Consider the following 23,479-nt stretch of genomic DNA (forward strand, 5'->3'; position numbering starts at 1 on the left):
AGCCATTATGAATCTATATTTATCTAAATGTTCTTAAGTTATATTATTTTTTATTTTATTGCTATTATTATTTTATACCGGACAAATCCCAAAAGTTGAATGATTAATGTACCTCTTTGAATATTGTTGTCTTTCAAGTATGCTTAGCTTTTTTCAGCAATAACTTTATTTTTCTCAGCAAAAACTCCTGAGTAACTCACATGAATTAATATATATCTCAGAGCCTGTGACTTACCTGAGAAAGACCACTTGTAAAGACATTTGTCAGAGAGAACCTCATTTTTATGAAATTGGAAGCATGTCTTTCAATCCTTATTATAATATAGGTTTTTAATGCATTCCAAGAAAACTCAATCTTATGTTAAACAAACATGTGACTGTTGAATGCCCACCTTTGGAGATATTATGAAAGCACAAATAATATTTCACAAATATTATGAAAGCAGAGGACTCCCTTTAAGTTGCTCTCAGATCCTTTGAGGAGCAAGACCTCACACGTGCTTTGAGATCTCATGACAGGCTGCAAAAAGTGCACAGAAGGTAGAAGAAGATGGTGGTTCATAAAGGGTTTACCAAATGAGTCATTTTATAGTAGCTTTAAGGAAGTATAATGCATCATTATTTTTTTACTTCATTTATTATTTTCATAAGTTTATTTGCTGAATTTTTAAATAATAAATGTGTAAACAAGATGAATTATATATCTGGACTCTAAACCTAGCTTGAATTCAAAATAAAGTGATATTTTACATAAATGTTTAAAGGTTTTATTTTGAGTTTTTTAGTTGTTTTTCAGATTGTCCTAGCTGAGGTCCTAAGGTTTTGAGTTTTGTTTTGTTTTGTTTTTGGATATTTTTCAGGTTATTGAAATTCGAACTATGGAAGCCCCTTATTTTCTACCAGAGCATATTTTCAGAGATAAGTGCCTGTACGTTCATTCAGTATATTTTATGGAAAGGCTTATTAGAAAAAACAATCAGTGATTATAAAGGAGTAAATTATTGTTATAAAAATTTTCTAGTGTTTCACAATCATCACTTTGGGTTTCCATCATTTAATTCATCTGACTTCTTCCCTTATTGTAGAATTTTTGCATTTTGTAAATGTAGACTCATGCATGCATGGAGTCAAGCTTGAAAAAAATGAAGAAAAAAAGATCTGTCTTGCTCTTTAAAATGTGGGGATCTCTCTCTTAACTACAGCATTTTTAGATGCTTTCATACATAATGAGCATTCTATTAAAAGATTATGATATCTTGACTTTCAGTGATAGATAAGTATACTCATAAACTTGTGGGGCAGAGGCTATTAAGGAAATGTTATGCCCTTTATTCTTCCTTGCTCTCCAGAGGAAAAAAAATGTATGAATAATAATAATACACTCATATCCGATTCAAGATCTTGGGCTCTGAGAGCATGTTGTATCGAAAACATCAGCCTGTGATACTACTGGCCCTGTGAAAGGAAAACCAGACCTCAAGTGGTTGTGCAGGTGTTTTTGTCTCTTAGCTGGCTGGGGATTCTCATTAGTGATCAGTGAGATGCATTTTTAGTTTTCCTCTCACCAGATTTTTAATTAGCACGAAAGTCAAAACTGAATTTAATGTTCTTTATTACTTAGTGTTTGGATATCAGCCCAGTAATATAAGGTTGAATTCACTATTGGAGCATTACTGGGAGAAGAATACTAACAGTGTGGCTAGGATGGGACCACATGCCAAGTGATCTTAGTGCAGATTAATGACCTATAGCATATTGATGTTTCTGTTATTAATTGTAGGTGAATTTATGTTTATCTTAGAATAATGAGGCTTTTGCTTTGCAGTATTTTGTTTATTTACTTACCTTTGCTCAGAATTAAGTAATACTAATTATTGTTTTTATCAACCTGAACAGACTTCCAAAATCTTTAGAGAAGCATGACAAAAATCTGTACTTTCTGACCAATAAGATTGCAGAGTCACTGGGTGGAAGTGGATATAGTGTTGAGAGGTTGTCAGTACCGTATGTACCCCAAGTAACAGGTAAGAGGATGAAAACTACAGCTCTTTTAGTGATTATGTTTCAATTTTTTCATTATACAATTAGAAAGGAAAAGTAATTCTTGGTATGTACACCCACTATGTAGCCCAGACTTTTTCAACTGTTTTACTTTTGAAAACCTTTGGTAAATCTCTACAGATGTAGATATGATTTTACCCTAAGCAAATCAAGTGCTTAATGATTTATTTTTCTTGATATTACATTCATGGATTATTATGTCTAATGTTATCCTTTAAAACAGAAAAGCAAAATGAAATCTTTTCTTCATTAAACATAATTATATCTAACACAGAAATTACTTTAGTGATTTGTAGGAATTGTTTAATAAGTGATTTGTGATTATTGAGCTTAATGAATTAGGAAATGTTTGTTCTTTGAAAAAGTATAGACTCCTATGTAAAGAAATGTACAAATTTTTTACATTTCTTCTGTCTGTATACTTCCTTCTGTTCTTTCCTTCACCTGAAATAATGCAATTTTGATTGAAGGCAAAACTAAATGGTGTCTTGCTTTCAATTTTTTTCTTTAAAAAATAAATCAAAGAGTTTCTTATACTCTAATTTTAATGATTATATGAATGTTAAATTTTGTGGAAGAACTAATTTATCCTTTGGGAATACCTTTGTTCTATAAGAGAACTATTTGATTTCAGTTAGATAATTTTTTAGATTAATTATTAAAAGTAGTATAGTCTTTGTAAATGCCGGTCTTTTCCATAACATGGGTCCAAAATATACACATTTCTTACAGTGATAGTTTATAGTAGTTGGAAGTGTTAATGCTTTTGCATTTTCTTTTAAAATTTGTAGTATAAAAGATTGTTTCTCATAAATTCCATGGGGGGAATAAAAATGCTAAGAATGAGGCATTAATAGAGCTTTGTAATTTAAAGTAATTTTTTAAAGGATATTTAAAATATTACATTTTTATAATTTTGAATTTAGCTCTCTTTCCTTCAAGCAAAAAACCTCATAAACCCAGGCACAAATACAAAGGTAAATGCAACTGACAAGTGTAGTGTGCCTTTCCCCACCTGTGCCTAGTAGCATAGCTTAGTCACATGGGCCTTTTAGAGATGGAGCCAGTAGCCTATGTGTTTCATATAGTTGTAGTGGGGACATATATGTTTTTCATTTAGCTATGACTTTGCTCTTTTTCCTTATAGCCATAGTTTTTCATTTTTCTGCTATTTATTTTTTTATTATTACTTTTTATTCTAATTTGTTATATATGACAGAATGCATTACAATTCCTATTATACATATGGAGCATAATTTTTCATATTTCTGGTTGTACCCAAATTAGAGTCACAACATTTGTGTCTTTATACATGTATTTAAGGTAATGATGTCCATCTCATTCCACCGTCTTTCCTACTCCCATGCCCACCCCCTTCCCCTCCCTCCCCTTTGCTCTATGTAGAGTTCGTCTAATTCTCCCATGCTTCCTCCCAACCCCTTTATCTTTGTCTTTTACTCTCTACCACTGGTCTATGTGTCTATTTTTATGCCAATACCATGCAGTTTTTGTCATTTTTATTTTGATGGAGATTATGTTGAATCTCTGTAATGTTTTTGGACATGTGGCCATTTTAACAATATTAATTCTGCCTATCCATGAACATGGGAGTGCTTTCCATCTTCTGAGGTCCTTTTCAATTTCTTTCTCCAACATTCTGTAGTTTTCATTGTAGAGGTGTTTCACCTTCTTTTATATTTATTCCTAGATATTAATTTACTTATTTATTGAGGCTATTTTGAATGGAATTGTTTTCCTGATTTCTTTCTAAGAGAGGATTTTATATGTCCCCACCATAAAGAATTGATAAATACTTGAGGTGATGGATATGCTGATGACTCTGACTTGATTATTTCACATATGTATACACATATTAAAATATTGCATTGTGCCCCATAAGTATGTTTAATTATTTGTTAATTAAAATAACACTTTCCTTTAAAAAAAAAAAAAGACTGAAAAAACACTGCTCTATTTAGAAAGAACAAAAACCTCATAATTTTCTGAATTTTAAAAATCTGAAATAAGCAGTGTTTACAAATAAAAATCAGTGTAACATTTATAAGTAACAAATAATGAGAGAAAACAGCTTTTATTTTAGATGAAGATCGTCTTTCTAGAAGAAAAAGTATTGTGGACACCGTGTCTATTCAGGTGGATATTTTACCCAACACCATTCCTTCTGATGATGTGGTAAGTGACTGCTAGTTCATGGAATACTGTGTTGTGACAGATATCAGTTAAAAGAAATTTTCACCCTGCATACTTTTAATACAGGAGAAACTATAACTGTATCCCCAGATCAACTGAATTGTTACTAGAAATTAATCTGATTTAGTTTATTTTTTATAATTTCTATTACAGAACCCATTGCAGCTATCTAAAAGATATATAAACTTAACATGGTATATTGTATATACTAGATTTTACATTGTAATTCAGTGTAATAAAAGGGACTATAAAGCACAACTAAATTTCTTTTGGAAATAAATGCTAGATAAGGCCTGTTGTTAAATTAGCAGAATCTCTTAATTCCTGTTTATTTTTTTAAAATTCATCAAATATTAATTACAGAAACAAATAGAATTATACACTTTTAAGTGAAGTCACATGCTCACTACATTTAGAAAGTGTCATAACTTCACTTGTGAAGGAAAATTGTTGTATTATTATGAATAGCATATATGATGTGTGTAGCTTAAGCTGAATCAATAAACTATACTCTTTAAGAACTGTGGCTGCTCTCCTCCTGTTTCAGTAGAGCATAAGAATGTGTCCTCCTGAGTTATAGAAAGGAGAAGCAGTCAATGTTCTCTAACATTTATGTTACACAAATCATCAGAGTATGCTTTGATAGGCCAGTAAAAGTACTGAAATGCCAACCTGTCATAGTGTATCTATTGTTTCCCTTCCTAGGGTATTTATTATTTTTCATTGGCACAATAAAAATAATTAAAGATATCTCCATATAAGAAAAGAGAAAGAAAGAAGTTGTCTGAATTAGTGCTTTCTCATTCTCCTTTCTCCCCTATTCCCTGTCAGTTAATTCATTTTCAGAAATTAAAATTATTTAGTGATCAGAGAATAGTAAGCTAACTTGTATGTTCTATGTTCTGCTCAGTTACACAAAATTCATCAGCTATATTAAGAAATTATTAGTAGAGCATCAAAAGTAGTTGAACAGGCAGTTCTTATACATTTTGTGAAGCCACATATTCACTACCTTTATAAAGTGTCAAAACTTCATCTATGAGGGAAATTAAAGGCATTAAGGCATTAAGATTGGTTTAAAGTTGCTTGCCAGTTTAAACTTAAGAGAAATCTTCTCTAAATTTGCCTCTTCAAAGTCATTTTAATTTTATACATTCCTAGGAAGGAGAGTTCTTTTAATTATAAATTTGCTAGTTCTTTTAATTATAAATTTGCTGGTATTACCTTTGTTAGGGAAGAATTCATTCAAAGCCTTAGTTTATAGACTTAATTTTTCAAGGGGTGCAGCATATATTATTCCATTCTCTTTTTTAAAAAAATTTTTAAATTTTATTTTTTTTTAAATTGTGCATGACAGTAGAGTCCATTTTGATATGATTGTATAAGCATGGAATATATATACTAATTAGGACCCTCTCTTGTGGATGTATATGATGGCAAGATTTACTGTGTACATGAATATATTCATAAATGTACAGAGGAAGGCTTTCCTTTCTCTTTTTGTTAGCTAATTTTTAAATTTTCATACAAAAATATGTATATAGCACTTGAAACTTGACAAGCTTCCATTTGTTTTGATAAAATGAATTGGAAACACATTTGCACAAATGTAATATAGGAGGAATATATTACATTTTACATTAAGTGCCCACGAATACATTTATTAACTTTTCAAAAACTTTGTTTTGCTAAGTCCTAAGTGTGAGACATATTTGTTTAGCATTGAGTATCTAGAAAGTACAATTTAGTATCACATTTATTTGAGGACATTTGAGTTTAAAACTCATTATTAACAATTGTGGAATCTGCTTTTATATATTAGAAAAGGTTGTTCAGATACCAAAAGAGAATAAAATTACCTCCTAGGCAAAATTTAATTAATTAATTTCATAGAAGACCAGAGAAATTTATAAAAGCTATTTACCAGTTACTGCTGAATACTTGCTCAAACTTTAAAATAATCTTTATAAACTAAAAAAAAAAAAAAAAACCAAAAAAACAAAAAAAAAACCACCAGTGTAACAAGAATGCTAGCATTCTCATTTCTACTGTACTTTAGTTGTTTCTTAAAAGTCTCCTGTTTTTGGCGCTTAGCCACGTCTAAAACCAACAGAGAGTCATTTTTTTCATTAAAGTACTAGATTACTTTTGGTACAGGTAATTAATCAGCCAGAGCCTAATCTTGTATGTCTGCTCCAAATATCTAGAACAAAGCAACTGAAGATTCCCAAGTTTAATCTGACTTCAACTAGAAATGTGAACCCTCAGTAGGAAAGCTGAGGTAGTGGATCTCTTGCTGCTTGGTTTCCAGCTAAAGCCTTTGTATTACAGAGAAGCTAAGGTAGAGAGCGGGAAGTCTTTTGCTTTCGTTAGTCTTGCTGCCTTAGACTTAGCAAAAGAAGCTCATGAGCTAAAATTAGGGATGACCAAAGTCCAGGCAAGTACTCACATATCATTTTTTCATTGTTATTCAGAGATAACTGTAGTAACTGGATGTATTATTATGCCTTCTGAAAACGTGCTGGTGCCACAAAAAGTGTTCTGAACTTTTTTTTAAAAAATCATAAAGTGTTTGATTTCATATCTTTTACATAATTCAAAGTAAAAGATATTTGAGAGCTCCAGTTGAAGGACACTTGCAGAAAATAGAAATTTGTTGGTTGACCTCACAAGATCCAGTTGTAAATAACATATAACACCAAAAATTTAGAGGCTGTAGAATATTAGTTCTTATTTACCATATAGCTAAAAATTTTCATAAACTGGACATGGATAATCCCAGTGGCTCAGGAGGCAGAGGCAGGATCACCAATTCAAAGCCAGCCTCAGCAATTTAGCAAGGCTCTGTCTCTAAATAAAATATAAAAAAGGGCTGGGGATGTGGCTCAGTAGTTAAGTTCCACTGGTTTCAATCCCTGGTATCAAAAATAAATAAATAAACAAACAAATAAATAAAGATGTATGTCCATATAATCTCAGCCTGTTTCAAATCATTGATCATACATATATCACTCACAGTTGGGTCGGGGGATATCTATAGTGGAGACTATTCTGTAATACAGAATAGCTGAGTTGCTGCTGCTGCCCTATTTCTGCTAGTCTCATGCTAATCTGTAGGCTTGTTTTGGGGAAACCCTGCAGTAGGCCAGTGTTACACTTAGTGAAAAAGTGGAGACTACTTGATATCTAAAGCGTAAGTCACAAATGAAGCCAACATAGAGAAGAAGAAATTGTTGTGAAAGCTCCTAGATGACTCATAACTAGGTGAAGGTGTTATTTATATTGACTTTTCTTAACTCTAGTTTTACTTGAATCACTTTTGTCTAGGTTAGTAACACTGAAGAAATTACCTTTGAAACATTGAAGAAAGCAATTGGTGAGATATCCTGCACTAGTTAACTCTCTAATATCTAACTCATCTTTTTTTTAATGTTGCATGCTTTTTATTATCAATTTACAGATCCAAAGACCACAAACTTTCTTTTAATATTCAGTGTTCAACTCTTTTAACCATGTGCAAAGGGGGCACATGGCATAATACCTGACTATACTTTTTTCTTTTTTTTTTTAGTTAATTTTTTTATTTATATGTGACAGTAGAATGCATTACAATTCTTATTACATGTATAGAGCACAATTTTTCATATCTCTGGTTGTATACAAAGTATATTCACACCAAATCATGTCTCTATACATGTACTTTGGATAATAATGTCCATCACATTCCATCATCATTTTTAACCCCAGATCCCCTCCCTTCCCCTACCACCCCTCTGCCCTATCTAGAGTTCGTCTATTCCTCCCACTTTCCCCCTCCCTACCCCACTATGAATCTGCCTCCTTATATCAGAGAAAACATTCAGCATTTGTTTTTTGGGGATTGGCTAACTTCACTTAGCATTATCTTCTCTAACTCCATCCATTTACCTGCAAATGCTATGGTTCTATTCTCTTTTATTGCTGAGTAATATCCATTGTGTATATATGCCACATTTTTTTATTCACTCATCTATTGAAGGGCATCTAAGTTACTTCCACAGTTTAGCTATTGTGAATTGTGCTGCTATAAACATTGAAGTGGCTATATCTGTGTAGTATGCTGTTTTTAAGTCCTTTGGGTATAGACCGAGGAGAGGGATAGCTGGGTCAAATGGTGGTTCCATTCCCAATTTTCCAAGAAATCTCCATATTACTTTCCATATTGGCTGCCCCATTTTGCAGCCCCACCAGCAGTATATGAGTATACCTTTTTCCCCACATCCTCACCAATACTCACTATTGTTTGTATTGATAATGGCTGCCATTCTGACTGGAGTGAAATGGTATCTTAGTTTTTTGATTTTTATTTCTCTAATTGCTAGCAATGATGAACATTTTTTTTTTCATATATTTGTTGATTGATTGAATGTCGTCTTCTGAGAAGTATCTGTTCAGGTCCTTGGCCCATTTATTGATTGAGTCATTTGTATTTTTGGTACTTAGCTTTTTGAGAGAGATACCCTAGAGATTAGTGCTCTATCTGATGTGCATGTTTATGTTGGTGTTTTTTTAGATGATAAAATAACTAAAGGCAATATGGTAAAGAAACAAACAAAAAAACCTTGTTTTTTAAATAAATAAATTATGAATATGAACTCATTCTTTAAGCTTTTAAAATTGTCTCACCATATCTGTGTTCTTTAGCAGGCAAACACTGTTATATCAGTAATATCAAAAAGATGCATTGTTATTTTACTTTTTTACAAACTTGAGTGAGATCGTACATACATCAGCTTAATATAAAAATCCCTTCCCAAGTTGTGGTCAGGTTCAGTGTGATTCTACGTGACCCAGTCTGTATTTCTGTTACTTCACTCAGCGTCAAGAATCAGTCAAGCAAATATTTAGTGCTTCATATGTGCAAGGACATAGTTATAAATAAAGGAGTCATTCTTCAGGAAAGCTCTTGATGTTGTTTGACCTGTAGAAAGTTACCATTATCTCTCTTTTTTTTTATGTTTTTGATAAGAGAGAGAGGTATTCAATGAAAGATTTTCTGCTGTGAGCTTTAATTCTGTTCAGTTTTTTAATGTGTGTGTATTATTTCACCTTTAATGAGACATTTTAAGAATGTTATGCCTTTTGCTTTTTTTCCTTATGGAATAGTTCTTTAAATCGTCTTTATTTTTGGTTGATAGATCATTAGCTTTTTTGATCATTGGCAGGATTTTATGAAACTATTCCTTTTAATGGATCCTTATGTAAACTTACACAGATACCAATGGAATGGAAGAACAGGAAAAGGAAAAGAGACGTCTTGTGATAGAGAAATTCCAGAAAGCACCTTTTGAAGAAATCGCAGCACAGTGTGAATCCAAAGTAAGTGAATAGATGGTAAAAGTGGTTTTGTAGAAACTTTGGTAATTGGTTGGTAAGTTCCAAACTTTAGGCAAATCAGAGAACACAGGGATAGGTACTAGACAGGGACAAAATCTCTGAGGGATTAGCTGTAAAGCCTGAATTATTTCTTAATGGGATATAAGCTGATAGAAATGGCAGATCCCGCTGGATGTCAGTGAATATTGTTGCTTTGATGCTTTTTCCATAGTGGTTTCTGGTGATTTTGCTGTGATTGCTTTTGTATTTGTCAGTTTGTAACTAAGAAAGAACAATAAGAGAAAATAAATTCTAATAAATGAGACAAATCAAAACATTGAAAACAATTTTTACTTCCAGATACATTTGTACATGCCTGTAATCCCAGCAGCTCAAGAGGCTGAGGCAAGATGATCAAAAGTTCAGAGCCAGGCACAGCAACTTTCTGAGGTCCTAAGCAACTTAGTGAGATCTGTCTCTAAATAAAATATTTTCTTTTTTTAAAAAAAGGATTGAGTTGTGGCCCAGGGGTTGAGTGCCCCTGGGTTCAATCCCTGGTACCAAAAAACACAAATAAAAAACCCCACATTCTGTACTATCTAACAGTTACAGCTGTGATTATTCATTAAATTACATTTGTATTATTGGGTATTTGGAAAATTATAAATCCTTTCATAACATTTTTTTCTTCTTTTCAGGCAAATTTGCTTCATGATAGACTTGCTCAAATACTGGAACTCACCATACGGTAAGGGTTTTGTTGCAGCAACAGCAGTAACACAACAATAGAAACTACTAGACTCCTATAAATTTGTGCTTGATTATATTTAAGTAATTATCCTTTTCATTGAGAGAGCATGAAATCATAAAGGTGACCCTTTGAGTGGTCATTCTGGTTACCAGAAAGAATCTTATATCATTTTTTTGTAGTTGTCTTTTAGCATTTCTAGCTTCCTCTTTTAGATTATTTATTCCTTCATAATGGTCCTATAAAGATATCTGAATAGTCTGGAAGACCCACATTCTAATGTTGTGTTTAACTAGGAAATTGCTGATATTTAACTATTTTAACTTACAGAAACTGAAGTTTAACATAGTTCTGCCTCATAGTGTTTTCCAGGACAATAATGTTTTTCTACCTGTGCATGTGGCTCTTTTGAATTATTGAATTTCCTTGAGCTTTCCTATACCATGTTCATTGGAGTCCTGTTAGGAGTTGTTATATGCCAAAACATGGTGTCTGTGATAACTGTGGTCATTCTTTGTCTATACATTATTAAGTAATGCAGCACAGGAAGAGGGGAAGGCAAGCTGTAAGTTCCCTACAAAAAAATAGAACTTCACGTGGTCTTACATTGACTTCACTGTGGAAATCAGCCTAGTAAAGAAGTCATACATAGCTGTGCTTATGGATTTTTTTTTCTCCATCAGTTGTATTTTTTATATTTTTAACACCTATATCATATAAATGGAAGAGACTGGTAAATGCTCTAGTCTGTTTGATTTTTTTTTTTTTAATTTCAGTATGTTTTCTGCTTTTATAAGCAAGTTTACGGTAGTCTCACATTTTATTCTAAACACTTCCCCACCATGCCTACTGCTTCTATTAAGTAAAGAATCGCTCATTTACAAAATTTCAGGACAGATAATTGAATTGAAATATGCAACGTGTTGTGAATCTAGTTTTCAGAGAAAATTGCTGAGTAAGGGCATTTACTTCTTTGCTTTCCATTAACTGTAATACCAAATATCCACTGTGTACTTTATCTTATACTGCAGATTTCTTATTGTTATTTTTGCTAATCCTTGCCACAACCCTGAAAGGTAGGTAGAGGATGTCTTTTCCATTTTCAGGTGAAATTACTAAGGCTTAGGGAAGGAAAGTAACTTGCTGAAGGTCATGTAGCTAGTGAGTGGCATAGTCAAACTTTAAATCCATAACTCATGTTCTTAAGAGAAAATTTGCTAGGTATCACTGTTACATTTAGTCACACCAACATAATTATATGAATTAAATAGTTTAGAATAAAGTGTTATGACTATTTCCATTTTGTTGGTACTGCTGCTTCTCACATTTATTGAGCACTTACCACTAATAGTTAACATTTATCAAGCATGGTGCTCTAGACACTATGGTAAGTGCATTGGTTCATTTAGTTTTTACAGTATGCCTAAAAAATAAGTCATGATTTTCCTCATTTTAAAGTGTACAGACAGGCACATGGAAGTTAGGTGACTTATCCAAGGTCACTTAGCCAGCAAGTAGCAGTTCTGGGATGGCCTGCATGACACAGAACTAAAGTCTAGCTATGAAGTCCACCTTCACAATCTTCAGACTTGCCAGTACCTTTTCTCATGTTCATTTCCCTTGCCCTAAGCAGCCAGAGGAAAGAGTTTGTGCTCTCCAGAAAAGAGACCAAACAAAGAGTCTTATAATTCAGTCCCCCTTCTTTTATTCACTGTGACCTGGGCATGGGAAAAAAATTGATGTAACAAAAAATTAGTTTCCTTATAAGAGAAAAAGATATCTGAGTAGGAGTACAGGCAATGGATGCAAGTAGATGGTTCAAAAATATATATATATATTCAAAAAAATTATAAGGAGTTCAGAGAAGCAGTTATATAAATACACTGAGAGGAAGCAACATCAGATTATCCATTTATTGGAATTAATAGACAAGGTACTTAAAACTGCACACACCCACACATCCATTGGAGTTTAAAGAAAAGCTACCTATATTTTAGTAAATAAATGTGAATGGAACTGCTTGTTCTCACTTGTTCCTGTTTTGCTGTATTATTATAATTGCAGATTCTAACATTGTTCTCATAAGAGTATTAAAGCATAACAATGAGAAAAAATTTAGAAATTTGAATATTATCATCTTAAGTGTCCTTTTAAAGAGCACACTAAAAAGTTGACTTCTCTCTGCACACACACAGAGAATGTTGAGGTTACCTTGTTTGGACAACTGCTAAAGATTGTTCATCAGTGAAGGAGGATTCCTACATCATTTCTTTTTCCCAAAATAGAAAAATAACTCTTTGTTTAGAAAAACATACAGAAACACTAGAATTTATACCAGATATTTTTTTCATAATCTTTGTTGGAGGTGTTAACATAACTCAAAAACTAAAAGTTAAAAGAAAATTGAATTTTTTTGTGTAAGATTCTTAAACATTTAGCCAAAAAAGAAATTGATAATTAAATAATGAATTGGAGAAAAGCATTTGTATCATATGACAAAATATTAGTTTCCTAAATTTATAAGAGAAAAATATCTGAGTAGGAATACAGGCAGTGGACACAAAAAGTGTACATATTTAAAGAAACAAAATGAATACTATAAAGATGTTTGTCAGTACTAGTAGTGTAACTTAAAAATTGAAAATAAAAATAGGAATGAATTCTGTTTTGCCTGCTAGATTGGTAAGGATTTTAAAAAAAAAAAGTATCCAAGTTTTTAACAGTATAACAGAGGACAGGTACGTTATTAGTCAGCTTTTCCCAACTGTAAAAAAAAAAAAAAAAATACCTAAGAAATCAACTTTATAGAGGAAAGATTAATTTTGGCTCATTTTTTTCCTGAGATTTAAGTCCATGCTTGCCTGGCTCCATTGTTTCTGGGCCTGTGGTGAAGAGAACATCAGGTTGAAGAGTACAGTAGAGCAAAGCTGCTAACTTCAAGGAAAATTGTAAACAGAGAGAGAAGAGAGAGAAAAAGGGGTCAGGGAAGAGAAATACACCTCCAGTGATCTGCCTCTAAGAGGCCACACTTCCTGAAGTTTCCTCCACCTATTTACAAGGGACATCATCAACTATAAACCCATGAGGTCAGAGCCCTCATGATCCTATCACTTTCACAGAGTACCAACTCTGAATATTGGCTGCAGTGGAGGCTCAGCCTTCCACACAGGAGCCTTTGGAAGACATGCCAGATCAAACCATAACATACTTAAAGTGCTGAAAGTATACATTGCCAGTCTATCTTAAAATATATGCCAAGTCAAAATTGTGAATCCCCTTTGACTCAGAAGTTTTACTTGTAAATCTATTGGCCAAGGACTCAGGCAGGATAAGTTTGTATGCATAAGAATAAACTTATAAACATTCATAATAATGAAAATAAGCCTGTGTTTTTCAGCAGATTTTTTTAAAAAATGATTATCCATATGGTAAAATATACTGTCATCAAAAGGCCAGCATTTATATAGGAAAGAGTATTTGCTTGTGAAACAGAGTATCTCATAAGAAAGTAGAGAGTGTAATCCTGCTGTAACAATTATATTGTGTGTGTGTGTGTGTGTGTGTGTGTGTGTGTGTATATACACACACACACACACATTATATAAATATATGTACATACACATAGGTATGTTTTTTCCAAAGGAAATGTCCAGTTTAGACTTAAAGCTGAACACCTCAGTTGTTGAAACCCATACAGCTTTACAGCTGGCCAGCACCTACATCTTGTTGATCTCTCCAGTTAAGGAGTCTTACTTTGTGGTTTGCAGATAGTAGATTGAGTACTCTATGAAATGAGCAGCTTCTAAATATGCCTGTTGACAGTGTCATGTTTTTCTTTTATAGTCCTCCTCCCAGTCCATCAGGAACACTGACCATTACTTCTGGACATGCCCAATACCAATCTGTCCCGGTCTATGAGATGAAGTTTCCAGATTTGTGTGTGTACTGAGTGGCTCATAAAGATCTCAGCATAGGATTTTAAAGCCTAAAAATCAAAGCCAAGCTGAGTTTTCAGAATTTACTTAATGCATATTGACATACTTCTTCAAAATGATGAGGGAACTTATCTTTAACAAAATGCTTGGCATATCATATTAGAAGTTTGGGAACTATATGATTTTATAGTACTTTTAAAGTTAAATTCATGCCATGTTATTTTGTTTTGAGGTTTCTGTTGGCTTGTAAATTTGAACATGTGTTTGTCTCATGTTATTCCATGGTTAAAACAGTATATTTTAAACCTTTAAAAACATGTAATTTTTTTAAAAAAAAGGATTAAAAATGTATGAAATGTTTACTGTATTTCTTAAATGTCTACACAACTTCTCAGAAATAGAATTGCTTTTATTTTTGATTATCTGCAAAAGTAAAAATATTCCTAATCCTGGGGTTGCAAAACTGTCATGTGGCTTTCCGTCCCCATGCTTAAGATAAATTTTGATAAGCCTCCCTCCAGTCCTCTACTGTAATAATGTGCACTAGATATTCTTCAGTGTGTTCACAATGACAAGACATCTGTTAATAGTATTCCTAGATTATGACCCTGAGTCGCCATACTTTACAATGTCTGTTCTCGCAATACTGTGTTTTCTGCCAAGAGTGTGACCCCTTGAAAGACTTAGAGCTTACTCTTGCAGTACCGAATTGTGCAATATTTTTTACATCATAAGATGTATTAGTTTACAGGCTGTGCTTTGAAATTATAGTAGTATTTTGCTGTGGCTACATTAATTAAATAAAGTATATATTTAGTATAGAAAAGACAGACATTTAAAACAGCTACTAGTTCACCTGTGAGGAGTCTGTACATTTCAATTTCTATTAAGAGCACATTAATTTAGATTTTTATATGGTGCATTGTTTTAAATCTTCATAGTCAAAAAATTCTTCATATGGACTAAATTAATTTGTAAGAGTTGAACCAAAACTTGTGTGTATCTCTGTTTAGGATTAGTTACGTTACATTCAAAAAGAGTGTCTGTTTTAATAATCAAGTGTGCTAAGGTTTGTCAATGAAAGCTGCTTTTGATTTCAGCTGCCCAGGTCATAGGGACACTCTGCCTTGTGGATTTTAGTGGATTCTATCACATGATAAAAATGAACAACTTTCTTTGCAATTCTTAGAAAATTCTTTTAGGGCATTTCTATAAAATCACCAGCTTTATAGTTCTGCCTTTTCAGATTCAGTTTCTTTTTACATAAAATAATATACATATCAAAAATTGTAGCTCAAAAACAATTCAGGTTTGACTTTTGTTTGAAAAGTTACAGTGAAGGATTGGATGTTTTGACTTGTGTTTATGGTTATTAGGGCACCTTTCATAGAAACAGAAAAAGTTTAGGAAACTTTTTACTGAACTTGCACATTTAGTAAACCAAAGTGCACCATCTTGAAAAAAATTGTAATCATATGTACTTAGACATCCTGGGCTATTGATTAATGTAGATAAACTAGACCTTGTTTTCAACAGTACATCACCCCTGGAGGACCACATGGCCCTGTTGTAGTTGTCACTGTAGCTTTCCCTCTTACAAGGTAAAATGTGTCACTAGATAGAATGCCAAGTGTTGTGTTTTTTATTTTCCTTTTTTCTTCTTTTTAAAGAAATATATTAATTTTTGACTGTGCATATAAAATCTAAGCAGGAGGACATGCAAAAACAATCATCATCCACTTGGATGTCATTTTATAAATTTAACACTGTGTGCTTTTGTATGGAAAATATATACAGTTTAATAGCTAAGAAAAGATATATTCATTTCCACTCATGCAAAATACAAACTTTGCTCTACAAAATTTGTTATTTTTCAGTGATTTAAAAATGCATGTATGCATGTAAAGGAAAACCATTGCAATTAATCTTTATCATACCTTTCTCTTCGTCTTTGTAAGCTGTTGACTTGGGTTTTGTGAGGAGATTTTTGTTTTTATTATTTTAAATCACAGTAGACTTCTGTATGTCCTAGTTTCAATAGACTGAAACTGATCTTGTTGACAGGGATTTTCAAGAAATGGATCTTTCCTCTGGCTGAGCCTTCCATGTCTGGAGGGGTTTCTGCAGGGACAAAGTATGCATACTCTTTTGGAACCCATTCAGATACAGAAATGTAAGGATTTGTTGAAGGTCATTGAATTGCTATATTTTTGCTAGATGTGTAAAACTCAGTAAATTATTAATCATTCTCTTTTGCTGTATACAGTTGTTAATATCATTATTTTGTGTGGCATTGACAGTTAACATTTAAGTGTCCCTCATTTACTTGTGTTGTCTGGCCGCTTACATAGAATTTGCTTAGAATTTACCTGAAAACACACACACGATACTTCTGAACTCATTGTCTTTTAGAGTAATATCACACTTTACCAGCAATTAATTTCTTACTCCTCAAAATGTTTCCTTCTGTCTGAAAATAGAAGTTATTTGTCTTATTCATGCTGATATGTGCTAAATGTAATGAAGTTTTTTTAAATGTAAAAATTTACTGTGCAATCATATGTGAGCAATAAAACCAAATTGAACTACTTGTGTATAAGTACATTTTTTATAGTAGCTATTACTTTTTTTAATGCCTTTATTTTATTTATTTATTTTTATGTGGTGCTGAGGATTGAACCCAGGGCCTCACAAGTGTTAGGCCAGTGCTCTACTGCTGAACCACAACCCCAGCCCAGTAGCTATTACTTTTGCCAGATTAAATTTATTCAGTATTTGCTTCATTTAAACTTGAGGACTTTAGTAAAATCAAGTTGCTTAGTGGGTCCTCCTCACCTACACTGGAGGCATGGAACCCCATCTGCTAGTCTTCTGGGAGATCTGAGGAGAGGCCCTCAGCCTGCGCTCGCACAGTTGCCTTCTCAGTGTTGATCCTAATGGTTTTCTCTTTAGCACTAGCTCCTTGCTCTCTAAACAACACCAATAGCAGTAGCAGCTCACCTCTGGTACCTGGTTCACCCTGTGTGGCCTGTTGTGCCACTCAGGTAGCTATGCATCATGGCGTGCTACCGGTCAGGGGAGACCTGTTAGCATACTGTAGCATGCTGGTAAGGAGCATGGGCTCTGGTTCAAATCCAGCACTTCCTGGCTGAGGGACCTTATGTGAATAATTGAACCCTGATTTTAAAATGAGGACCATAGGTTGTGCCTTCAGATCAGCTGTCAGGAATAAGGACCAATAATAGGAGGTCCCCTGTACCATTATACAGTGTGAGCATGCAGAGTTTATTAATAACCGTCCTTGAGGTCACTCTGCTGAGGTATAAGGGACCTGGGCTGTTGTGTCAGCTCTAGTCTTGGGACAAGCATCCCACATGTCTGAGCCTGTTGACATAGGTGTAAAATGCTATCACCTGTGCCTACCCTCCCACTATAAATGGCTGTCATCCTGATGTCTGTTCTGTCCTAAGATACATTATCTCAAGTACCAGATTTGAATTAGTGGCAAGCAGAGCCAAGTGGGGATTGAACTCTGCCTCTCTGTTTTGCTGTGTTGGGCCTTTAGCTTATACTTGAGGCAGAGCAGACTTTAAAAGGCAGGTCGGTATAGATTTCTCTTAAGCAGAGTCAAAGAATCATGTAGGTGTTACTTGGGGGAAGTTACCCAAAAAAACCCTAGCAAGAGACTGGGTAGTAGAACATAAGGACATAAAACTCAACAATCCATTATTGAATTGGTCATCACTGGGTGCCTGGAGATCCCTCTTGGTGGGCATTCTGAGGAGTCTAATGAAATCACTTGAGAGCTGTCCACCTGCAGGATGAAAATGTGGGAAGCAATTATCCTTTTTCATTTGTTCATGACCAAGGGTGGCCCTCTGGACATTAATTTCCCCATATGTGTTCCTGAATGCTGAGCTGTTGCCCAAGGCACCCCATGCCTAATTCTCAGAGAAGTCCTGGGTCAGATTGTAACAAGAACAGACGCGGAGTATGCCTCGTGGGGCAGGTCATAGTCACAGCAGTAATAGTGGGAGTTAGAGAAGGTGAAGTCAAGCAAAAATGTCCACATGCTAGCACCGTCTTGTCTGGTATTTATGAACAAGACAGTTTAGGGCATGTGACTGACAACTTCAAGTTGCCCCCATCTTGCTAAATGTCTTTAGCTATGATAACCTGGTGTACTGTTCTTTCTGCTGCTCCCTCGTTTTTCTCATCCTACTCCAATTGCTAAAATGTTCTATTGTTATACTAGTAAAGTTCCTAAGAAACTGGAGTTGAAGGGATCTTAAGAGTCCATTTGTTCAAAGCTTTTCTTTGACAGGTGAAAGCATTGAAAGATGGCTACAGCTGGCCCAGAACACTCCACCTTCAGACCCCTTAAACCAGTGGACTTCGGATTGTGGCATGAAGTTTAGCATATTTAAAGAATAGGAATGCCATTTTATGCCCTTAGTGTGAAACTGAAATGTAAAAAGTAATCTCAAACGTCATCATAAATCGTGTAAATGAATAAAGAAATTGAGATTTGGGGTACACTGATGAACCCAGCCTAATTCCATCTTAAAATTGAGAGCCATCTTGTCACAAAGTCATGAAAAGTTAATTTCTGTTTTAATATAATTTACTGTGATTTCTAAACTTGCTTGGAATGCCTGCTCGTGCCTTGTACTCACCCATGCCTGGCTTTCCCTGACCAGATAACAACCCTCTCTGAAACCTTAGTGGCACCTCATAAATGCTGGTGTTGGGAGCTAAATTTACTCCCTAACTTGAAATGTTGAACCATTTAGATCATTAACCTACTATCTACCTTTGTATTATGCTTGTCAAAATTCTGTTATCTGTAAGTTCTCAAGACACTCTCCTTTGCAACTTTTTGTGCTATAAAACTATGCTCCTAGAGAGCCGGGGTACTGTTCTCTAACCCAAGGATTTGGGGAGAGACAGTCCCTGACGGAATTACAAGCTTGCTTTAATTTGATTTAAAATTGGAGTTGGTGGTCTTTTCTTTGCATCGTGGTTTAACAGCACAGCAGTCAACTTAATCTTGAGCAGTCTTTTTAATTTTTAAAAATTCTAGTTTTATTGAGATACAGTCACATACCATAAACTTCACCCTTCTCAAGTACACAATTCGGTGGCTTTTTAGTATATTCAAAAAGTGAAGCATTGATTCTACCAACTTCCAGCCATCTGTAGATTTGCCTATTCTGAACATTTCCTGTAAATGTGATCTTTCAGTATGTGTCCCTTATGTCTGGCTTCACTCCCTTAGCATGTTTTCAGTTCTCATCCATGTTGTAGCTTTTCAGAACTTTAATTACTTTTCATGGCCCAAGTAACATTTCATTGTGTGGATGTACCACATTCTATCAATATGAGTTGTTCTCCTTCTGTTTTTGTAAAGTCAGGCAACGGTGGTAACCAAAAAGGAGGCAGATTTAAAAAGACTGCTGAAGGAGGCTTTATTGAGATTCCACTCCCTGGCAGAACTCTATCAGACGGACAGAGCAGATAAGAAGAGGGTCTGAGGAGAAACCGCATGGGGGCTCCATCTGACTGGAATTTTATGGGGCTTAGGGCAGGAAGGGAGGGCTTGGGACAGGAAAAGGGGTTTTTAGAGTCCCTTGTCCCACTGGAGTTGGTTTCCTGGATTGCCAGGAGACCCTGCTGATCGGTGTTTCTCTCACTTGCGTGGGCTGCTTGGTGCTTTGTTCCTAAGTCACCTTCATTGCCCTGCCAGTTTGCAATAAGTAATGCTGTGACAAACATTTGTAGATATGTTTTCATCCCTTGGGGTTGCACTAAATAATACGAATATCCCATGTAAATTTTTGAGGAATGCTAGTCTTTTTCCAAAATGCACCATTTCCAATCAGCAGTATGTGAGCATTCAAATTCACATCCTTGTGAATTGTGACAGTTTCTTTTTGTTCATATTTTTTATTAAAGCCATCCTACTTGGTTTAAAGTGGTGTCGTACTTGGTTTAAAAATATATTTTTCAAAATATGTTCTTAGGAAAGTATCTGAAATCTGAAGATGTGCTAGGAAGCATATAAACTAAAAGAGATAAAGAGTATTTCTCTCATTATTAGTTTGCACTGTGGGTGGGGAGGAATTGCATCAGAATCATGATCTCTGGATCTCAAAATTCTCTTTCAATTCCAGCTGTTTATGATCCAGCCTACAGGGTAGTTGTGATACCCCGGTTACTGGTGACGAGTCCTGCTCCCTCACATATCAAAGTATAACATTAGAGAAGCACACCGAGGCAAGCATATAAAGCAGGGTCTATTTAAAAGGGGGTAACATAGATTTCTCCCAGGAGGAAGAAGGGGTCCATAGATATTATGCTGGTATCCCAAGAAGTGAAGGTGTTTGGCCTGTTTATATGTCCTAACTTCCTTTGTTCTGCCTTTTTCCCCTCATCTCTCTCCTTCCTATGTATGTGACTAGGCCCAGGAAATGCTCTTGGGATGGTCAAAAGGTGAAAAGCAGATGGATGGGGGAAGGGCTGGGTGGAGCAGCCTGGACACATTAATTAAAACCCCCCTGGTGGCGAGGTGCAATCCCTGGGACAGGTTACCTTAGCAACAGGTTGTTGCCTCCTTGGCATGTTCTTGTTAAGGGTGGAGGAAGGGCTCTGAAGGAATTAACATTTCAATCCCTCAAGGCACAGTCTCCAACTTCCTGGACTCACTCAAATAGGCCTCCTTGACCTGACCTGACTCCATTTATCGGTGTGTACTGACTGCCTGTCTAATTCAGTGCTGTGAAGAATAGTTTCACTGAGTCAGAGGGTTGCACCCCTGGCCTTTGCATTGCCTGTAGGCCTGGGGAAGCAGCACAGATGCCCACACTCAGGTTACTGCCATTGCCGTAAGAAGTCCTTTGTCTCTGACCCAGGTGTTTCAGGTCTTTTGCCAGCATCCATGAACCACAAACTAACTTGTTAAGTTGAAAACAAGGTAGAATATCAAGCCTTCAGTGTTCGAGACAGTCATCGGCTGAGAGAGCGTGAAGCTGGGGATTTGAAGATAGACGAAAAGATACCAAACACTTGTTTCAGCGAGCAGGAGAGTCAACTTATTAAGAAAATGTTGATTTCCTCTGCTATCCATTTGTCATTCAATAGCATATTATTTTATCATTGATTTCTAATTTGATCCCATTATCATCTGATAGAATTCGGGGTATTATCTCTCTTCTTTTTCTTTTTTTGTGTTTGCTAAGAGTTGTTTTGTGGCCTAAGATATGATCTATTTTAGAGAAGGATCCATGTGCTGCTGAGAAGAAAGTGTTTTTAGTCATTGATGGATGACTATGTATGTCTGTTAAGTCTAAATTATTAATTATATTTTTTGTTCTATAGATATTTTTTTTGTTTTTGTTTCGAGGATCTATCCAGTGGTGAGAGAGGTGTGTTAAAGTCACCCAATATTATGGTGGTGTGCTCTTTTTGATTCTTGAAATTAAGAAAGATTTGTTTGATATATGTAAGTGATGCATTGTTTGGGGCAAAAATATTTATGATTGTTATGTCTTGATGTATAATTCCCTTAAGCAGTATGAATTGCCCTTCTGATTAACTTTGGCTTGAAGACTACTTTATCTGATATGAGGATAGAACCCCTGCTTATAAAGTCAAATTTATCTAATGTAAGGATAGAACCTCCTGCTTTTTATAAGATCTGTTAGAATGATATGTTTTTTCTATCCTTTTACCTTCAGTCTGTGGATGTCTTTGTCTATGAGAGGAATCTCTTAGAGAATATTGTTGGGTCTTGTTTTTTAATTCAATTTGCCAGTCTATGTCTTTTGATTGATGAGTTTAGGCCATTTATATTTTATATTATTAAGAAATGATTTTTATTCCCTGTCATTTTCATGTATTTCTGATTTTTAGTTTGAATTAGTTTCTCCTTTGATTGATTTGACTTTTGTAAAGCAATATGGAGATTCCTCAAAAATTTTGAATGGAATCAACATTTGATTAGTTATCCCACTCTCATTATATACCCAAAAGACTTAAAATCAGCATACTACAGTGATTCGGTCACATCAATGCTTATAGTAGCTCAATTCACAGTAGTTAAGCTGTGGAACCAACTGAGGTACCCTTCACCAGATGAATGGATAAAAAAATATGGTATATATACACAATGGAGTATTACTGAGCCATAAAGAAGAATAAAATAGCATTTGCTGGTAAATGGATGGAACTGGAGACCATCATGCTAAGTGAAATAAGCTAGTCCCAAAAAAACAAGGGCTGAATGTTTTCTCTGATACATAGATGCTAACACACAATAAAAGGGCGAGAAGAATAGAAGTTCATTGGACTAGACAAAGAGGAATGAAGGGAAGCAGGGATAGGAATAGGAAAGAGTAGAATGAATTAGATATATATAAATTTCCTCCGTTCATATATGAATACATATATTTCATGCCAGCCCAGTTTACCTGGAGTGACCCTGACTGGTTTAGTCATGTGCTGCAATACCCATCCTGATTTCCAAGACGGGTTTCAGCAGGCACTTTAGGGCACATACCAGAAGAGCTGTCATTGCCTGTCCTTGGCCTACATCACTCGTAGCTTGTTGGTAATTCACAGGTGATTAAATAGACCCACCTGTCTTTTTGTGGTACTGTGGATTGACCTCAGGGCCCATGAATGTTGGACACTCCACCTCTGAGCTATACCCCCAGCCCTCTACTTTTTTTTTTTTTTTTTTTGATAAAAGAAAAAAGTAGCTTTCAGTGATTCCGGAGTTGAGATACTGATGCCTGAGTGGATCGGAAGGTGGGGTGACGGAGACAACGGAGGAAATAATATGGTTTTGGTCATCTTACTTCACACTCCACTCATGCGCCTCTATCTCCAACTAAACAGTCCTTAAAACAAATAAGCAGAACATGGGTTGGCATATTTATTGAACTTCCAAAGTACACTACGGGAAACTCAGAAGTTGTGCCGCTGCCTCCTCCGGCGCACGCTCTTGTGTGAGCTGGCAGATGTGGGGATGCTCGCGGGCCAGGCGCTCTGCCTCTGTCCCCTTTGCATCTCTGCTAAGGCTCCAGTGGATGCAGAGGGGTCTGAGGGCCAAGAAGTTAAGGCAGGCAGGAGCAGAGCTACAGGGCACCCTTGTCCTGCCCACTGGAAT

The 23,479-nt window shown here is 35.0% G+C and overlaps 1 protein-coding gene across 6 annotated transcripts in view; it reads left to right on the plus strand.

Moving 5' to 3' along the window:
* Positions 1-16,900, plus strand: part of EFR3A (EFR3 homolog A) — an 84,229-nt gene extending 67,329 nt beyond the window's left edge. For 2 of the 6 annotated variants that reach the window (XM_081266605.1, XM_081266601.1), the window contains exons 17-23: positions 861-928; positions 1,897-2,024; positions 4,151-4,254; positions 7,600-7,648; positions 9,527-9,630; positions 10,326-10,375; positions 14,219-16,900. In XM_081266605.1, the coding sequence (XP_081122731.1) occupies positions 861-928; positions 1,897-2,024; positions 4,151-4,254; positions 7,600-7,648; positions 9,527-9,630; positions 10,326-10,375; positions 14,219-14,324 (609 nt within the window). In that variant the 3' untranslated portion in view covers positions 14,325-16,900. The remainder of the gene's footprint in view (positions 1-860; positions 929-1,896; positions 2,025-4,150; positions 4,255-7,599; positions 7,649-9,526; positions 9,631-10,325; positions 10,376-14,218) is intronic. The other 4 variants (XR_014018834.1, XM_081266604.1, XM_081266603.1 and 1 more) reach the window with 4 other exon arrangements.
* Positions 16,901-23,479: the final 6,579 nt, after the last annotated feature.

This window comes from Spermophilus citellus, assembly GCF_964194105.1.
Source record: "Spermophilus citellus genome assembly, chromosome: 14".
In the NCBI taxonomy this organism is placed as follows: Eukaryota; Metazoa; Chordata; class Mammalia; order Rodentia; family Sciuridae; genus Spermophilus; species Spermophilus citellus.